Genomic DNA, 19,069 nt, shown 5'->3' with positions numbered 1-19,069 from the left:
TTATGGTTGGCTTTGCCTTTTTATGATACTGGGGAAGTTTCTAATCACTATTGGGAAGGTTTTTTGGTCAGTGAGATTAAGATATTATCAGTCTAAGTTGGGTAAAGCTGACAATGTTATCAGATTTGCTTTTTTTCTGTGGCAATTCCGTGCTGGTTCGAATGGTGTATGACAGGTTCCTAAATTCTATATGATAATTGTTGGTGGCATCTCTGTTTGCTGCCCAATTTCATCAAGACGCTGCTGCTTCGTTGCCGACAAGGGGTGCCTTCTTCACTGGCAGGTTTTTTGGGCCGTGGACGATGATGATACCTGCCTCTCCTTTTGGATGGTCTACGGGCAACCAAAGGAGAATGATCACAATGATTTATAATTTTCTCTGAGTCCCGGCCAGACAGTTTTTACTGTCTGTTTTTGGGTTTCTTTTCCAGTTTTTCCTATATGAAGATCACATGTAATTGGCAAGCAATTTTGTAATCATTTTCTTTTTAATAGAATTGGCTAAGCCCTCAATTTACCCAAAAAAAAAAAAACATAGTTGAAATATGGCAGAAAAGCAGTCAGAATAAAAAAAAAAATTACTTGATTCTCTGGCAAAATGAGGCCAGCTTCCATCTAAATCTATGCTAGATATTAATTAACCCTTCAAGCTTCAAATATTAATTTATCAGTAGCAGATTTTGAGAAGATAAACAGCATCAGTCAGTTTCCACAAGCACGTACAATGGCTTTCCATTCAGCTTTTCACGGCCCTGCAAAACAAGTAAATAAACAAGTAAATAAACTCCTTTCCAAGAAGATGTTTTCCAGTAAAGAAAATATAGGACTTCAGTATTATGAAGCATTAATGTACCTTAAGATGGGGTACTTCGATGACACAAGCGCATTCCACAACTTCTGCACCAGCACGTTCTGAATCAACAAAAAGAATTGCAGTATTTTTATATTTGTACTAGAAAGCTGTTTTAAGAAGCAGTAAGAGAGCAGTCTCAAACGAAGCCTAAGTGTGACTATGCTTACCTCTGTCATGTAAATGTTGGGATCATAAATGATCTAAACAGGTGCAGTGATAAATACAAAACACATTAATAATTTTATGTAAGTTCACTCAATTGTGCGGTTCTTTACGATCCTAATCTCACCGGTATAATCTAAAGATGAAGCACTTGCAAGGGGCAAATTATTCTGTGTGGATGTCGAACGCCGTCCAGAGACCAATCAGAATGCGTCACGTCACCTCTTCTCTGTACCACGCCTTGGTAACCCGCTTGGTACTGCTCGGTACTGCTGACATGAAGCATTCTAATTGGTCTCCGGATGGTGAACTGCGTTCAGTGTCCGCACATAATAATTTCTCCTTACAAGGGATCTTTCACCGAGGCTTCATTTGGGACGGCTTTTTTAGTAAAATATTCAAATATTCAAAGACCAAAAACTTATTTTAATAAGAAACTAATGGTAGCTGGATGTAAAAAAGGCTATATATATATAAAAGATGTAAGATAATTACACCCAACTGCGTCACAGTAATAATTATGATGCTAGATTGTCTTTTTTCAGTTCTAGACATTGCACCTTTTGGCAACCATGCTGCAATGTCTGGTGACAAATAAATATTATATAGTAAGATATTATCTTGTAGCTGTCAAAGAATCTAATATAGTACTGCATAAACAAAGTTATATTACTAGGAAAGAAATAGACAAAGGCAAAAGACATTAAAGGAATAGCCATTCTGTGCCTGTAAGTATGTTTTACTTTTCTTTACCTTGTTCTTGATATAGAAATTTCATAAAGTATATGATAGAAAAAAAGATTAGCAATGTAAAACAGTTGTAAAGTAGAAGTTCAATGCATTTGAATTTCTCAACCTTCTGCAAATTACAGCAAAAGCAATCATATTGAATATACATACTTCAAAACCACAAGGAGGATGTCAAGTTTCATTTTTTATAGCTAAAAATAATTTATTAAGCACATTTCATAGCTAAAAATAATTTATTAAGCACATACCAAGTAATTTTATGGCTGCACAGAGTGTTCCACCAGTTGCAACCACATCATCAACTACTAATGAACGTTCACCAGGTTCGACAGCCTCAATATGCATTTCAAGACAATCAGTTCCATATTCAAGAACATATTTTTCTGATATAACTGTACCTGTATTTTTTTTATCAAAAGAAATATTTAATTACTTTTGAAGATGTATAAATTTCATGCCTATTATGATTGACACTTAAGCATGAGATTAGAAAGAAGTAATCTTGCATAAACAATCTAAATACAACTGGTGTAGTTCTAACTAAACAAGCTAAGCCAGATGCATTTTCTATAGCAATTCAGTAAAAAATGGTGCAAGTACAAAGTTCTTAGAGAAAAATGAGTTGGAATAGGTGAGACCTAATTCAAATTATCAGGAAAACCCAAAAAATTTATATATATTAACCCAATTGATAACTACTTGTTCTCGCCACGACAGATTTCACTAAGATAATAATAGTGGAGTTTTGCAACTCTGATCTTTCAGGTATGTAACCTATTGACAACAACCCTTCATAACGAAAATAAACTGTCCTCCTTAGGTCCATGCCTCCTAACAGAACATCCTTCCGAACAGATAATTTGTGAAAATAAGTAGACAAGGGCTTCATTTGGGACTCTTTTTTTTCCTGTTTCTTATAACAGATTTTTAGTACAAAAATTTGTACTGAAAAATTATTTTAAGAAGCAATAAGAATGTCGTCCCAAATGAAGTCTAGATTGCACAAACCACATTTTTGAATCATGTTAGTTATATACTAAGTTCTAACTATATCAAATAGTAATGTATCTTTTATTTAAGCCAAGGCGACATGCTACTTCAATATAATAACATAAAGAACAATCCAGACCCTTCAAATCTTTAACCATATTGCCCACTTCAAAGATTAATACTTAAAGCTCAATAATTTGTCAGAAGGAGTGAAGCAATGGTCAGGAAGAGTGAACGTTGTAAAATCAGCAAAAAAACAATTAAAAAATAATAAAAAAATTTCTTAAAAATGGCACTGCAAAGTAGCATAGAAAACACAAAGGGAATAAAATTACCTGGCAGCTTCCTTGGTTTTCGTAAAGGAACAAACTTAGCACCTATTGCCAAGGCAATAGGGGGGCCAAATATAAAACCTCTAGCCTCAACTCCTGCAAGAATCAGGACACAAAAAGTTCAATCTATGGCTTGGTTTGGAATGACTTTCTTAGTGCTTTTTAAAACAAATTTTTAGTAAAAAAATTAAAAGTTTTGTACTAGAATCCTGCTTTAAGAAACAGTAGGAAAGCCGTCCCAAACGAAGCCTACGTGAAAAGCTTACATGATCATTATGCAATGAATAGAGAATCATCATCAGCATTCTAATACATACTAGCAAAAGTTAAAAAAAAAAAAGCATCAAATAATCAGCTTTATCCTAACTATTTGGCGTTTGGCTTTATGAATCACTCATTTTCCATTCATTCTTGTTGAGTGTTGCCAAAGGAGAACATATCTCGACAAATCATTGAGTATCAAGAATTAAGAATTCATATAAAAGAATGAATTGAACCATAAGAAAATTGAAAAATCATCACCATTCAAACAAAACTTTACAAGAACAAAAAATGTGAAATTTTAAGAAATGTAGGAATAGAAAGAACAAACAGAATACAATAGTTATTTCAATGTTAGGTGTAAAAGTACTAATTATTAGATTTTTTTTCTACTAGCTATAACTTGTGCAATTGCATGTTACATATATTAACAAGTTATAAAATTTAGAACTTATCCAAAAGATTGAAAGAAAATGACGTTTGCAGGATGTGAAGTACAAAACAGATTTGACATGACCTAGTTGTGGTCCATAACAACAAATCAGTTTGATTTTATATGCTGGGGGGACCTACTATGAAAGAGTTTTTAAACTAAGACATAATTAATTTACTGATTTTAAAAATCAGCATGATCAAGCGACTAAGGCTTCGTTTGGGACGGCTTTATTATTGTTTCTTAAAACAACCTTTTTATACAAAAATTTTAATATTTGTGCTAGAAAGCTACTTTAAAAAGCAATAAAAAGGCCATCCCAAACAATGCCTAAAAAAGTAAATTTGATGTGTTTAAACAATAAAAAATGAGTATCATAAGCAAATGGAAATAGAGTAAGTAAGTTGAATTGAAATTAGTATTGACACTTTTTTGGTTGAAGAAAAATGAATAAAAAAAGTAATTTCCAATATTATTTGATTTAAAGGAATACCCACTCGATCCAACAGTCTGCACAATCTTATTGTAATTCGTATTTCAATGTTACTTAGGAGTTGTTTGGCATATAACTTATAAATTTGGATTTAGTAAATCATGTTAAAGTTAAATCCTAAAAATTGTTTGGCAACATAAATGTTAAATTATGTTAAATCTTGTGGAGTTGTTTGATAATATAATCAGGATTTAGGTGCGGCAGAGAACTTAACGCTCGAAGAAGCCAGGTGCTTCGCTCTCCCGCTCGCAGTGAAATGTTAAATCCGTCAAACGGTAGGATTTAGTAAATCCGGGATTTACCGCAAAAAGGAGCAGACGGTAGATTTATTTCACCGTAAGTTCAAATGGCGGCGTAAATCTTGTTTGGCAGGATTTAGCTTAAATCCTGCTCAAATTGGGCATAAATCCCATTGCCAAACAGCCCCTTTAGCTTTTCTATGGGTTAAGCAAAGAATCATAAAGAGAATATAAAAAAAAATTAATTTATTTGATAAACTGAATTCCTTTCTTTTCCGCTCATTTCCTACAAAAACTAAGCAAAGTCAAAAAAGTACAGAAAAACTTTAGAAACAAAATCAAAACTATTTTGATTTATTAGCTAAATTCTATAAAGGTTTATGCTTTGACAGAAACCAAACTGGAAAAAAGAAAGCAGGTTCAAAACCTGCCATAGAATTGAGATGATTTCAAATTTTGAAGGCAAGCACATTCACTTAGATTACAATTCCAAACTTGGAGAAAATGAAACGGCCAATTTATCAATTCAGTGAGAAGACTAGAAGATCAAAATAACCAAACAGTTCAAAAACTGAAGCGTTCAGACCAGATGAACAACCATAATTGAGGTTTAAATTGGTTTCGTAAGATTACATAAATTAGTTACAAATATCACTTATTAACACGGTACAAACCTTAATGCCTAGTTTCCATGTCTTGTTTTATCTATTAGAATAGAATTGATTTGAAGAAGTTGAAGACATTAAAAAGAATTTTATGTAATTCTTACAAAAACTCTGTAAATTTTAAGTAGAATTACCCAAAATTCAGAATTATGATCTAAGTTGAAAGAAAAGTTCAAAAAATTAGAATGAAAACTCACCTGAAGCGACTATTAAAGAAAAATGAATCAAGTCTGTATGTTTGGATCGAGGAGCTTCAATTCATATATAATATGTTTGTTACATAGATTTACTAAGTATAATATCAATAACTTACAGCCCATAAGACTCAAACTAGTCAGAATTTAAATCAGTATAATGAGCATATATTGCTGGATGCAGAAGTTCTGATATCCATTCATCCAAGCCAAGATACAAAGCATAACAAAGCTATCAGCTCAAGTAAAATTTCCAAAGAAAATCAGAAAGCAGAAGAATTTAGCTCCAAAAAAAGCAATTCATAGGATTATAACCAACTATGAATATCATTTAAGCGGCTCAAAACAATGGAAATGATCAAACAGCAAGATGAAGAAATGAAAACAGTGGTGAGAAGCAGGAGACGCAGAGATAATGAAATGAATAAATTGATAGATTTAAGAAATTCTTAAAAGTATGAAAATTTTCTCATCCAAGCAAGAATTATGGAGATAGGAGTCTCCCATAGCTGATACTTTGACAACAAAGAAGGAATTGGACATGAAGAAGGTTAAAAGATCAGTGCTATATCACCTGCAACAACGGAAATGCCCTTGCCGGTGTAGCGCTCCACGAACAAATCCACGGTGTTCTTGAATGCTTTAGGATTGAGGAGCAGCGTGGTAATGTCTTTGAACTTAAACCCTGAATCCCATGAAAAAATATGCACAGAACAACCAGTTAGATCACCGTAAGACATCAAAACTTGATATTTTTTGAAAGTAAACAGCAATTCCATCAGCTGGTGGGTATAAGCCACAGAGAGTATAAACTACAGGAATGAAAAGTCAATTTTTTTTTTCAAAAGAGAAAAAAAGGATAAATGAAGTACCAAAACTGGATTAAGGAAGGGGAAGCTCTGGAATATGAGAAAAATCCAAAGAGAACTAAGAAGAGGTTAAGAAAGCTTAGACCTGGCTTAGGGAAGTCGGAAATGACGCGCATTGAGGAAGCAATCCCTTCAATACGAGGATCATTTTCCCTGTCCTTCCAAGCTGACATTGCCACGAGCATACAAGGGAACAAGAAGAAGCTCCTCTTCTTTGGCTATGAGCTACTGAGAAGGAAGAAAACAGAGAGCTTGGAGAAAAAATAATCAGGGAGGAACCTATTTATAGTGGCAGGTGTTGCAGAGAAGAAAGAAAAGGATTTTGGACTGTTTGGTGGAGGAGAGAGGAGAGCGCTCTCTGCTCGAGAAAGCGAGAGGAGTTAAAGCCAACAGCGAGGGGAGGAGAGAGAAAGTGTTGAAGAAAGAGGAAGAGGAGAAAAAGGAACCGGCTCGAGAAGACAAGAAGCAACAGAACCGCCTCATTTGGCCAACGACTCACCGTCTTCACCCTTCCCCACAAGCGAGTAAAAGCACAGATATCACGAAGCAGATATTCTCGCTGTTTCTCCCCTACGAAATCTTCCACTTTTCTGTCGCTTCTCCTCTCGCTTTCTTCGGCCACGGATCTATTTTGCTAGTTAAAGGCGACAGCTTTTGCGTATATTTCACTTAAGTAGAGAGTTTGTTTGCTGAGGGGAAGGGCGGTTTGAAGTTTTGGGGGCAATTTCGCTGCTTAACGAAAAAATGGAGCTCGTTAAGCAACCTACCAAAATAAATAAAGGATGACTGCATTTCAAAAAAATATATTAAAAAAGAAAATCGTGCAATTTTTTTGTCTTGTTATTTATTTGGTCGTCCTCTTGGCCTCTATTTATATTGTAACATTTCCCACTAAGATCATCTCCAACCGGCAAACAGCCGAATGGAGACCCTCAAACGTCGCAACTGAACGCCATTTCTTCCGTTATTTGATCGCAGTTGAACAGTGCAACGCCAATGTTGACGTCGCACTATTCACTTGCGTCATTTCTTTCTCTCTACCGAACTCGTTTGAGAAAAGCACGAAAGAAACGAGCGATAATTTGGGGGCAAAATGGGGTTCCACTGGAGATGAATCACGACACTTTTTTATTTTACTGTATTTTGTAGTGAAAAATGAGAATTTCGGTTGGAGATGCCCTAAGCTCTCTCTTGAACTTCAAAAAAAAAATTATTTCTTAGAAATATATGATCTAAATTAGAGTGTACACTTTTAACTTTGGTTAATTTATAAAAAGAAAAAAACTTTGATTAGTCTATATAATAAACAAATCTTTTTATTATTTCTATAAACTAATAAAAATTAATCATGATATTATCTTTGGATTTTTTTTTGCGAGTAGATCATTTTTTCTCACTTATTTGACTTCAAAAAAATATTCAATAGGTAACATTATTTGGCTTAAAATGAAAACAACTTATTTTTTGCATAAGGAAGACATTATCAAACATGAGCTCAACTTAACATTTACGGGTATAAAATATTAACCTTAGATTTAATTTGTACTTATATGTTTGAGTTTATCATAAGGATATCATATACATTACTTGAACTTGAACATATGCATGAGCTAAATTATCATGTAACATTTTTTAAATTAAAGATTTTCTTAAATTTGAATAATTACATCATAAACATAAACTTCAACATAACTTGAACATTACTTGAACTTGAATGTTAACACCAGAAATATCAAATTAAATGTTAACCTAACTTCTAACATGAGTATCAATATGAATTACTTGATGAACTTACAATGCAACCAATGACATATGGCATGCACATGCACATGTCCTGATGTCTAGTTATTACTCAACTTCTACTTATGCCTCCACTAAGTGTTACACATATACAAGATAGATAGAGATATGTCGGATTCTTCTTATAACTCCACTTTTATTCATAACTCCACTTAGTTATCAGACATATGTACAAAATAAATGGAGGGAACATGAACATCTACATGTAAGGGCCCTTGTAGCTTAACTTGTAGTGCACTTGAACATCTACGACATTCATTAAATCCATCATATAAACATGTAATGCATCATTTGAACAAGATAACATGAAGACATTTAATAAGGAAACTTAACTTTTAACAAAAAAATAATAATAATTGCACAAAAGTGACACAATGTACGACAATTTCAGTTGTGTATGTGAGGTAAAACATATACACACATTGATGCAGACATCCGATCATGAAGATTTTCAAAGGAGGAGACGATGATCGACAGCTGAGATCATTCCACCTTATCTTAATTTGTTATTTGTAATTTTTATTTTTATTATGAATTTTTTATTTTTACCCTTACTTAAGAAGGTTGTCCCATGTAAGCCCTAGGGGCATACATGTCTTGTTTTAGTTTATTGGGCCTATATATAGAGGCCCTTGCTTGTGTAATGTAAGTTGGATGATTAATAAAATTTTGTGTTTGCACTTGTGTTCTTGGGGAAGAACCATGGGTGAGATTCCTATGGGAAGAATTCGTAGCTTCCACAAGCCGTAGGATGTGTCTGGGCTCGTGGCCTGAAGTCACTTGGTGAAGGACAACATAATACCTGTCAGCTGCATGATGTGTCCGGGCTCGCAGTTTTATCTTCTTCTTTTTTTATTATTCTCCTTATTTTTCCTAAACCGCCACCTCCTCCTCTCCTCAAACTGCTGGCCAACCTTACCCATTCCCCACCGCTGACCAAGTTCCATTCCCACACCTAACCTCGGGCTCAATCCCCTTCCTCTTTCCCTACCCGCTGGCCATACACCCTAGCCTAGCCATCAGCCACCCCACTAATTCTCCAAGGCTTCAATTCTCAATCATTCTTTTATTACTTTCCTAATTTGAAACAATTTGGGAACTTCAAATTTGAATTTTAAATTAATTTGAGATTTGAATTTCCCTCATTAATTTGAATTAATTATACAATTCTCTCTCATCTCTTAATTTTGAATTTAAAATTTTGAAAGGTCTTTCATCCCTTTCCTAATTTAAGATTCTAATTAAAGAATCATTCAATTACCCCATTATTATCTTCCTAATTTAGCCCCTATCTTATTTGGAAAGATTTCATAATTCAAATTCAAATGAATTTGAATTTTAAAGTCTTTCATAAATATCTTACACCTATTTTAAGAAATTTCCCCCAATTAGTGCAAATCTGAATTAAATGATTGGATTTGAATTTAATTCCCCCTATTCAATATATGTGGACACATACATTGAATATGGACATCTTTCCTCCCTCCTCCTTGGTCGGGCATCTCTCTCCCCTCTATCGTAATTATTTTCTTCCTAATTAAAGGCCCCAATTATGGAGATAATTAATTCTTCTATTCCCTCCCTCTTTTTCGTATTTGAATTTCAAATTCAAATCCATTAATTAAGAGAAATATGAGATGAAATTTTATCTTTTTAATTGTTTTTTAATTACTCCCCTCCTATTCTACATCAGTTTGGTATCAGAGCATGGTTACCTGGGGTGCGGACTCGACGGAGTCGAGCTCTTTTCCACCCCGGGAGAATGATGTAGACATCCCATCATGAAGATTTTCAAAGAAGGAGACGACGATCGACGGTCGAGATCATTCCACCTTATTTTAATATGTTATTTGTAATTTTTATTTTTATTATAATTTTTTTGTTTTTACCCTTACTTAAGAGGGTCATTTTATGTAAGCCCTAAGGGCATATGCGTCTTATTTTAGTTTCTTAGGCCTATATATAGAGGCACTTGCTTATGTAATGTAATGTTGGATGATTAATAAAATTTTGTGTTTGCACTTGTGTTCTTTGGGAAGAACCTTGGGTGAGATTTCTATGGGAGTAATTCATAGCTTGCACTAGCCACAGGATGTGTTCGGGCTCGTGGCCTGAAGTCCCTTAGTGAAGGGCAACGTGGTATCTGTTAGTTGTAGGATGTATACGGGCTCGCGGTTTTATCTTCTTCTTCTTCTTCTTCTTTTAATTCTCCTTATTTTTCCTAAACCACCACCTCCTCCTCCCTCAAATCGTCGACCAACCAAACCCATTCCCCACCACCGACCAAGTTCCATTCCCACACCTAACCATGGGCTCAATCCTTTTCCTCTTTCCCTACCAGCTGGCCATGCAACCTAGCCTAGCCACCAGCCACCCCACCAATTCTCCAAGGCTCCAATTCCCAATCATCCTTTTACTACTTTCCTAATTTGAAACAATTTGGGAATTTCAAATTAATTTGAGATTTGAATTTCCTCATTAATTTGAATTAATTACATAATTCTCTCCCATCTCTTAATTTTGAATTTTGAATTTTGAAAGGTCTTTCATCCCTTTTCTAATTTAAGATTATAATTAAAGAATCATTCAATTATCACATTATCATCTTCTTAATTTAGCCCCTATCTTATTTGGAAGGATTTCATAATTCAAATTCAAATGAATTTGAATTTTAAAGTCTTTCCTAAATATCTTACACCTATTTTAGAAAATTTCCCCCAATTTGTGCAAATCTGAATTAAATGATTGGATTTGAATTTAATCCCCCCTATTCAATGTATGTGGACACATACATCGAATATAGACATCTTTCCTCCCTCCTCCTTGGCTAACCCTCTCTCTCCCCTCTATCGTAATTATTTCCTTCCTAATCAAATGCCCCAATTAAGGAGATAATTAATTCCTCTCTTCCCTCCCTCTTTTTCGTATTTGAATTTCAAATTCAAATCCATTAATTAAGGGAAATATGAGTTGGAATTTTATATCTTTAATTTTTTTTTAATTACTCCCCTCCCGTTCTACATCACACATCCAATAGTAAAATTTCATAAAAGCCTTCACAGGAAAATTTTATGACATCATTTTGAGACATTTTTATTCTTGAGTACTTTCTAACAAAATCATCACATATGAAAAAAAGCATGAAAATTCACATAATGAAAATCAACTAGCAAAATGTGAAACTTATCAATCAAAATGCTTCTAACCATTCATTTATATAATATATTAAAAGTTACTCTATAGAAAGATACTCAAATTGAAGAAAATCACATAAAAACCAAAATTCTATGTACAAACGTTGAAATTAAAATAAAAAATATGGACTTGGGATCCTACCTTGATATGATCCCAACACACGAATCTTGCTTCATGGCCTTTAAATCCATTGTTTCTCTTCTCTCTCTCTCTCTCTCTCTCTCTCTCTCTCTCTCTCTCTTCTTCCAACCTCTCTATCTATTTTCTAATGAATGGGGGTGAAATGGGTGAAGTGAAAATACTTTTAGATATTTATATAAAATATCATTTTTAACCTAGCATTGTGGCACTACGTTTGAATATTTCAAATGCTCCAGACAAAGAGCTTGGTGGCACATCACCCACTCCCAACATTACTGCACTCACAAGCACCTCCCCCATATAGAGAGGACAACGCCACCAAGCATAACGCTACAAAACTACCAATAAACTTTTCTCACTTAACATTTTCTACTCTTAAAATTCAGTATCTTTTAGACTAAACCAAACATTAATCAACTTTAACTTCACAAAAACATTTAATATTCATATGAGCAAACATAAAATTCTTATCGGGTTGGTTTTAGTAGACTAATTCTAGTAGTATTAGTTATTATAGAAGCATGCCTTCTCATCCTAGCATAGGATGAAGTTGAAAAATAAGTTAGAAAATGAAGGGGCATTTATTTAGATGAGATTTTTTCAATTCATGATGAAAAATGTTCGACCAAGAATAGAAGCCAAAGTAGGAGTAAAGAGAGGGAGAAAAGTCTATCCGTCCAAAACGATGATATAAGAATTTCAGCTCTATTGAAGTAAGACACACACATTACATACACAAGACTCGAACCCAATACCTCTTAGTTGGTAGCCTAAGCTTCCAACTAACAAATTAAAGTGAGCTGTGTACTTAATTTTAACTTAAATTATAGTATTAAAGCAATAAGAGAGCTCATAAATTCTATTTTAATTAATTTTAAGTCCACAAAAAAACTTTAATTTCACTATTAACGAATATAAAATTAAAAACATAGAGAAAGGTATATTAATAAAAATTAAATATTTAACAATGCTTTAAAAATCGGACTGGACCGGCCAGTCCGACCGGTTCAACCGTAAACCGGTCCAAAGGCCGGTTCGGTTCAACCTGAAAACTGGCTTAGCTTCAAACCGGTCGGTTTTGTCCAAAACCTCCGGTTCAACCGGTGAACCGGCGAACCGGTCACTGTTCTCTTGAACCGGCCAGTTCAAGTTTTGTATTTTTTAATATTTAAATTTTATATAACTTATTTTTAAATATTAAAAATATTTATAACAAGATCCAAAAAGGGGCGAAAAACAAAAACCCCAATGCTAATTCTATAAGAGAAAGAAAACAAATGCAAATAAAGAAAATAAGAAAGTAGGACAAGAAGAAACCAAGAAGGATGAGGGAGACAATAAAGCCACGGGCTCAGGAATTGTCGCTCTCTCAACCTGGTTGCAAAAATGATTCCAAAATCTCCTGCCCTCCAAAGGAGAAAATGGCAATTCTTACATCACTGCCCATTTTCACTTGAGAAAACCAACAATGCCAAAATCTGAGGACAGCCACCCATTATGTTGCCCTCACGAAGAAGAAAAAGTCAATACAGTCCTCCTTGCCCTTTTTCCAGAAACAAAAAGAAAAACAGATGAAAGACAGACCCCTTTCTTCATCCAAAAAGCCAACATTCTCAGGCAAAACAACAACCATTCCCGATCCAAGCAGTAACTCCATATTTCCTACATCAAATTCATCACCTTATCTCTAGAAGCCCATTTCATAATTCTAAAGAAAACTGCTGCTTTAATCTTGAGAGCTAAAGTTGTAGAAGATACTGATGAGGTCCCAAATTTCCTTTCATTCCTTTCTCTCCATATAAAATAAACTGAAGAGCATATAAGAAGATAATAAAAGTGTTTGTTCTTGTCATGAGAATCCTTAATATACTCAAAAATTTACAGCACATTGGTCCTTAACAGTAAAAACCCAAGGTTGGACATAAGCATATTGAGAATAGAGAAAGAATAATCACACTCGAAGAAAAGATGACTGACAGTCTCTGCATAACAGTGACATAAGAACATTTGGGATCCACAATGATACCCTTAGCTAACAAAGAGTCAGCAGTTTTTAAGCTACCAGAGATAGCCATCCAACAAAAAGAGGAATACCTTAAGATAAAGTGCTTATGCCAAACAAATTTCCACCAATTCACTTTAACATCTTGTTTAAAATAAAAATTCCTAAAATTCATGTGCTTACACACCTTACCAGTATCCCAAGACAGGTTAGCCCGGGTAGTAGGAGTAAGGGGAATATCAGAAAGAGCAGTATGAACGGCTTGGGGCATGGAATCAGGAAAAGCCTATGTATCCCCATTTATAATAGCAGTAATCCTCTCATTAACAGGAAAAGCACATAGAAGGGGCCGAAGTTCAGCAATGTCTCTAACACATTTATCTTTATACCAGTGATCCCAGAACAAAGCAAATTAGAATGAGCTGATACACTTAAATGAAAGTTATCTTTTGCCAGGTTTTCATCCCTACAAATATACTTCTAGTACTTAGAAGCTTTAGAAATCGGATCTTTTCAGGGAGATATGTAAAGGTTTAACAGCCAATTGCTAAGAGGACTGTTAGCATTATACATTCTAGTAATAAGAGAGCAATTAAAGCTAAATTGGAGAGATTGCAGGGAAGGTAAGCCAATGCCACCCAGATCTTTAGGCTTGCATGTATTTCTCCAAGATATTAAGTGCAATTTTTTAGCTTTAGAGTCGCCAAAGTAAAGGAATTTAGCACATAGCCTATCGATTTGTTTAAGAATGGTTTTAGGTATTATACCACCTCGAATCCAATATGCAATCGTATTCCAAATAGTATATCTAAGGAACTGAAATCTGCCAGCAAAAGAAAGAACTTTTGCCTTCTAGCCCGATAACTTATTTATGATACTTTCCATAAGCAAGGAAAAACTGGCAAGTTTCGGGTGGAAGGGAGAAAGGGGAATGCCAAGATAACTCATACTAGAGGAAGCAACGGTGATATTAAGAGAGGAGCAAATATCTTCTGCAATATTATAGTTTGGAGGCAGAATAATAGAGCTTTTCCCAAAGTTCACTTGAAGACCCGTAGTCATAGAAAATTCATTCAGAATTTGAGTGAGTTTGTTGCAGTTAGCAATGTCAGCTTTCCCAAAAATAATCAAGTCGTCAGCATACAACAGGTGGGACAGCCTAAAGTTACCAAACGAGAGCCCTTCGAAGTGATGTTCTTGCAAATTACAATCCAGCATGCAAGATAGAGCATCCATTACGATGCTGAAAAGATAGGGGCTTAGGGGGCAGCCCTGCCTAAGCCCAGAAGTAGACGGAAAGAACCCCTCCAAAGTTCCATAAATGCACAAAGAAAACCAAACATCCAGAATACAGGCCCCAACCCATTTTATAAAGGTGTTAGGAAAACCTTTTTGTGCCATTCTAGCGAGAAGGAATTGTCTAGAAACACTATCAAAAGCTCTCTTTATGTCAAACTTAACACACATAATCTTGAAGTTCAAAGTTTTCCTAGAAAATATAAGAATTTCATTTGCTAGAAGAACATTATTAGTGGATATCCTATTTTTGATGAACCCCGCTTGTTTTTCTTTGATAATATTGGGCATGATAGTCTTCATCCTATCTGCCAATATTTTAGCAATGATTTTGTAAGAAGTATTACAAAGTGCAATAGGCTGAAAATCTGATATAGACTCTGCATGACTAGACTTTAGGAATTAGAGTGATAGCAGTAGCCTTAATAGTGTGTGGAATGTAAGCATTGTAAAAGAAACATTTGATAGCATTACACACCGAAGGACCTATAAGAACCCAAGTAGATTTGTAAAATTCAAAATTGAAACCATCTGGTCGAGGTGTGGAGTTGGAAGACCCCGAAAAAACTGCTTTCTTAATATCAGAATCAGAAAAAGGAACAGTAAGAGAATTGATGGAATCCAAAGAGATCACGTTACCAGGTGGAAATTTGTTGATGTCAAAATCCAGATGTTGTGGAGCATTAAAAAGAGATTAAAAATAAGAAATTGAATATTTAATAGCATCAGTCATAGAGACATCCAAATTTGACATGGCTAAGGAAATAGCAGTTTTTTTATAGCTCCTTCTCATACGAATCCTAGCATATAGGAATTTGAGATCATCTTCTCCCTGAGATAGCCATTTGGCTTTGGCTCTCTATTTTACCCAAGAGAACCACATAGAGGAGGCGGCCTCCAACTGCAAATTAATCTTTTTAAGTTCTAACAAGGAATGACAAATATTAACATCATCTTTCAGATGTTCAAGACAAGCCAACTATTTTTCTTGAAGAGACTTCATGTACTCATTCATAGTATTAGCCGTAGCCCACCTTTTCCCCTTAACAGCTGCTTTCAAAAGCTTGAGTTTATTTCCAAGGTCAACAAGGGGATTACCCACTGCCTTTACAGCAAAGATATCAAACAACAAATACCAAAACTGCTCACATTTGACCCAGTAATTTTTGAAAAGAAATCGATGTTTGTTGGAATAATTAACCCTGGAATTGAGTATAATGGGACAATGATCCGATCCTCAGGATTTTTAATGATGTAATAAGAATCCGAAAAAGATGACAGCCAGTAATCATTAACCAACATATGGTCTAACTTTATATGAATAGGATTATCTGTCCGCTGATTAAACCAAGTGAAAGAAGGTCCAATAGAAGCCAGATCTTTAAGATTAGTGTCAAAGATAACACTATTAATATCATGCAGTTGATTTTGATGGAGGACATTACCTCCTAATTTCTCAGAAGGAAACCGACAAGCATTGAAATCACTCATTAAGATCCACGGGAGACCATCAGAGGGGGAGATAGATCTTAGATCGTCCCAAAGTACTTTCCTGTCTACCTGATTATTAGAAGCATATATCACAGAAAGGATGAAAGGGGTACTAGTTCCATAGATGACCATACCAGCAATCATTTGAGACGAAAAAAAAAAACTAGGGAGAAAAGAAAGTCTATCAGTAGACCACTTAATTCAGATCCTACCTGGATTAGCACAGTGGAAATTGTGACAACTCTCTTACATATCAAACACCAGATGACTGTTATAGAAACTGACATCAGAAAGATTTTGAAGTTGTATTCTATTCTCAAGAATACAAATAATGTCCAACCGAAGAGACTGAACTAGCATTTTGCATACATACACCTTATTAGAGGAGGAAAATCCTATAATATTCCAAGCCATTATATTAGGACAGATCATTTGCGCAAAAGTTATATTATTATATGATTTTTATATCATCTAAATTATATTTATTACGTCATCCGATTCGACCCCGATTCTACATGAACTGCTCTCTCTACCGGTTCGTTGTCCTGTCCGATTTTCACCACCTTGATATTTAAGATGAAATAATAGTATTAAACCAACCCCTCCTCCCCTTTGTGGCTTCGCTTTCTTCGGCTATGGAGCTCATATTTTCTTAAAACACTTCGACAACGCTTTTTTCCTTAAAATCCACACTTTTCCGTATTTTAGCTACATACCCTAATCTTGCTGAGAAACGTTCTCAGCAAAATTCTAACTTTTCTCAACGCCTAAAAGACCCTGTAATTACAGTTTATTACAAGATAAACCTTATATGATTCGGCCAATTAGGCACGCCATCACGGTCAGCCAGAAACGTCAGAGATTTATTCCCCCATGCAAAAGTTGCATTGTCACTTACTATTATTGCAAAGAAAGCTTTCAGCACTTTATTTCTATTTCTTTTTGCAAAATTTAATTTTACAGAACGACTGATTTTTCTCAGTTTTAAATATTTTATTTTTATGGTACCGAGCTGTTAATTAACAGGAAGGATTTTGTGTTTTGTCGCTAATTCGAATTATTATAAACTTGTGCTTGGATTTGACTCATTTGTTTGAGCTCAAATTAAATTTTATGAGTTCTAATTGGCACATATATTGCATATTTGTTTAGGACAATAGAAACGTCAGAGATTTATTCCCCCATGCAAAAGTTCCATTGTCACTTACTATTATTGCAAAGAAAGCTTTCAGCACTTTATTTCAATTTTTTTTTTTTTTTTGGGACATTTAGATCATTTAAGACAAACTCACACACACAACGCATACACATAGACTCGAACTCTGAACCTCTTAGTTGGAAGCCTAAGCTCCCAACCAATAGGCCAAAGAGAGTTGTGTTCAATTTCTTTTTTGCAAAATTTAATTTTGCAGAACGACTGCTTTTTCTCAGTTTTTAAATATTTTATTTTAATGGTAGCAAGTTGTTAATTAACAGGAAGGATTTTGTTTTTTGTCGCTAATTGGAATTATTTTAAACTTGTGCTTGGATTTGACTCATTTGTTTGAGCTCGAATTAAATTCTATGAGTTTTAATTGGCGCATATATTGTGGATTTGTTTAGGACAATTTTCTGTCTTCTCATTATTTTCAAGAAACTTTTTAATCAAAAAATTGCTTTAAAAAGTAGTAAGAAAATGATTCAAAAATCCTAAAAATTTTGATGCTTTAAGAAAGTAGTAATACCCTTCATTTGGGACGACTTTCTTATTATTTCTTAAAGTAGCTTTCTAGAAAAAACCTCAAAAATTTTATACTAAAAAATTGCTTTAAGAAACAGTAAAAAAAACGTACGAAGTCTAATTTATAACTTTATTTCGAAAACGACCACACCTTATGGGAGCATATTAAAGAATTATCCACTAAATATTCATCAAAGTAGATGTATGAATACTATTACTATTTCATTATATAATAAATTACATATATTATATTAAATTTAAACCTTTAGTATTTTCATTTGAATACTTGCTATTAATGGCCTAAAAGTATTCTATATAATCTTTCTCAAGAATTGAATTTTTCATCAATCTTTTTTCATCTTCTTTAGTCTCTTCCAAATTCTATCTTTTAGTTTCTATATATATTAAGATTTTACTATATTTAAATGATTTTTTTTTTAATATGTACTCCATAAAAAATTAAGCATTGATACAAAAAAAATAGTTTGAGATGTCATTATGATAAAATAAATTTTCTGAAAGAAGTTGAATTTTTGAAAAAAATTTATCTTAGATTTTTTAGAACTATTAAATTAAGAAAATATCTTTTCTACCTGAAAAATTCCTTAATTTATAATCAAATATGGAATCAGTGTATAACATAAAATTCTAATTAGACAAGTTTTCATAATAAATTATATGATTTTACTGATAATTATATGCAATCTTCCCAACTGAACTCTTAAAAGTATAATACTATTGATCTTATTAAGTGAATTGTATTGAGAATTTTGTATAGTATTTCTATTATATGAATTATTGTATGGTAATTACTACTTCTCTCACCATTGCTTTGGCCCAAGGTCATAACTCGAGCTTAAGTCTTTTGTTATTTAGATGAACTAAGTTTGAATCGAGCTCGAGTTTGAGATCAAGCTGTCATTGGGTATGCGCGTCAAGTTCGAGATCGAGCCTTCCATTGAGCATTCTTGTCGAGCTCAAGCTCGAGCTAGCGGTGAATTGAGCTCAATTTGACTCATATACACTCATATATACAAATGAGCTTGAACTTAAGCTCAAACTATATTATTTAGCAAAATCTAAGCTCATGTATTTAAGAAAAAATTGAACCAGAATCTGACTTGTTTAGATCCCTACTCACCCTTCACATCCAATACAACTATAGGAGAGTATTATCATAACA

General features: G+C 34.0%; 1 protein-coding gene across 1 annotated transcript; it reads right to left on the bottom strand.

Annotated features, from left to right (window-relative positions):
* Positions 1–585: 585 nt before the first annotated feature.
* On the bottom strand, positions 586–6,838 carry LOC110095057 (adenine phosphoribosyltransferase 4). Its single transcript, XM_020820426.2, has 6 exons — positions 6,327–6,838; positions 5,947–6,057; positions 3,091–3,183; positions 2,014–2,163; positions 854–912; positions 586–752 (listed from the first exon to the last, which is right to left on the bottom strand). Exons 1-6 carry the CDS (start codon positions 6,424–6,426, stop codon positions 699–701), a joined length of 567 nt encoding a protein of 188 aa, XP_020676085.1. The 5' UTR covers positions 6,427–6,838; the 3' UTR covers positions 586–698.
* Between the last annotated feature and the right edge of the window lie 12,231 nt (positions 6,839–19,069).

Source organism: Dendrobium catenatum, unplaced genomic scaffold (genome assembly GCF_001605985.2).
Source record: "Dendrobium catenatum unplaced genomic scaffold, ASM160598v2 fragScaff_scaffold_1061, whole genome shotgun sequence".
NCBI lineage: Eukaryota > Viridiplantae > Streptophyta > Magnoliopsida > Asparagales > Orchidaceae > Dendrobium > Dendrobium catenatum.
This window is presented reverse-complemented; position numbering and strand designations above follow the sequence as displayed.

Excerpts from the sequence above, each read along its gene's own strand:
- LOC110095057 (XM_020820426.2), bottom strand. The coding sequence starts at position 6,426 with ATGCTCGTGGCAATGTCAGCTTGGAAGGACAGGGAAAATGATCCTCGT. Across the intron at positions 6,058-6,326 it reads TTCCGACTTCCCTAAGCCAG|GGTTTAAGTTCAAAGACATT; the intron begins GTCTAAGCTTTC and ends CATGGGATTCAG. Across the intron at positions 753-853 it reads TCGAAGTACCCCATCTTAAG|GGCCGTGAAAAGCTGAATGG; the intron begins GTACATTAATGC and ends CTTGTTTTGCAG.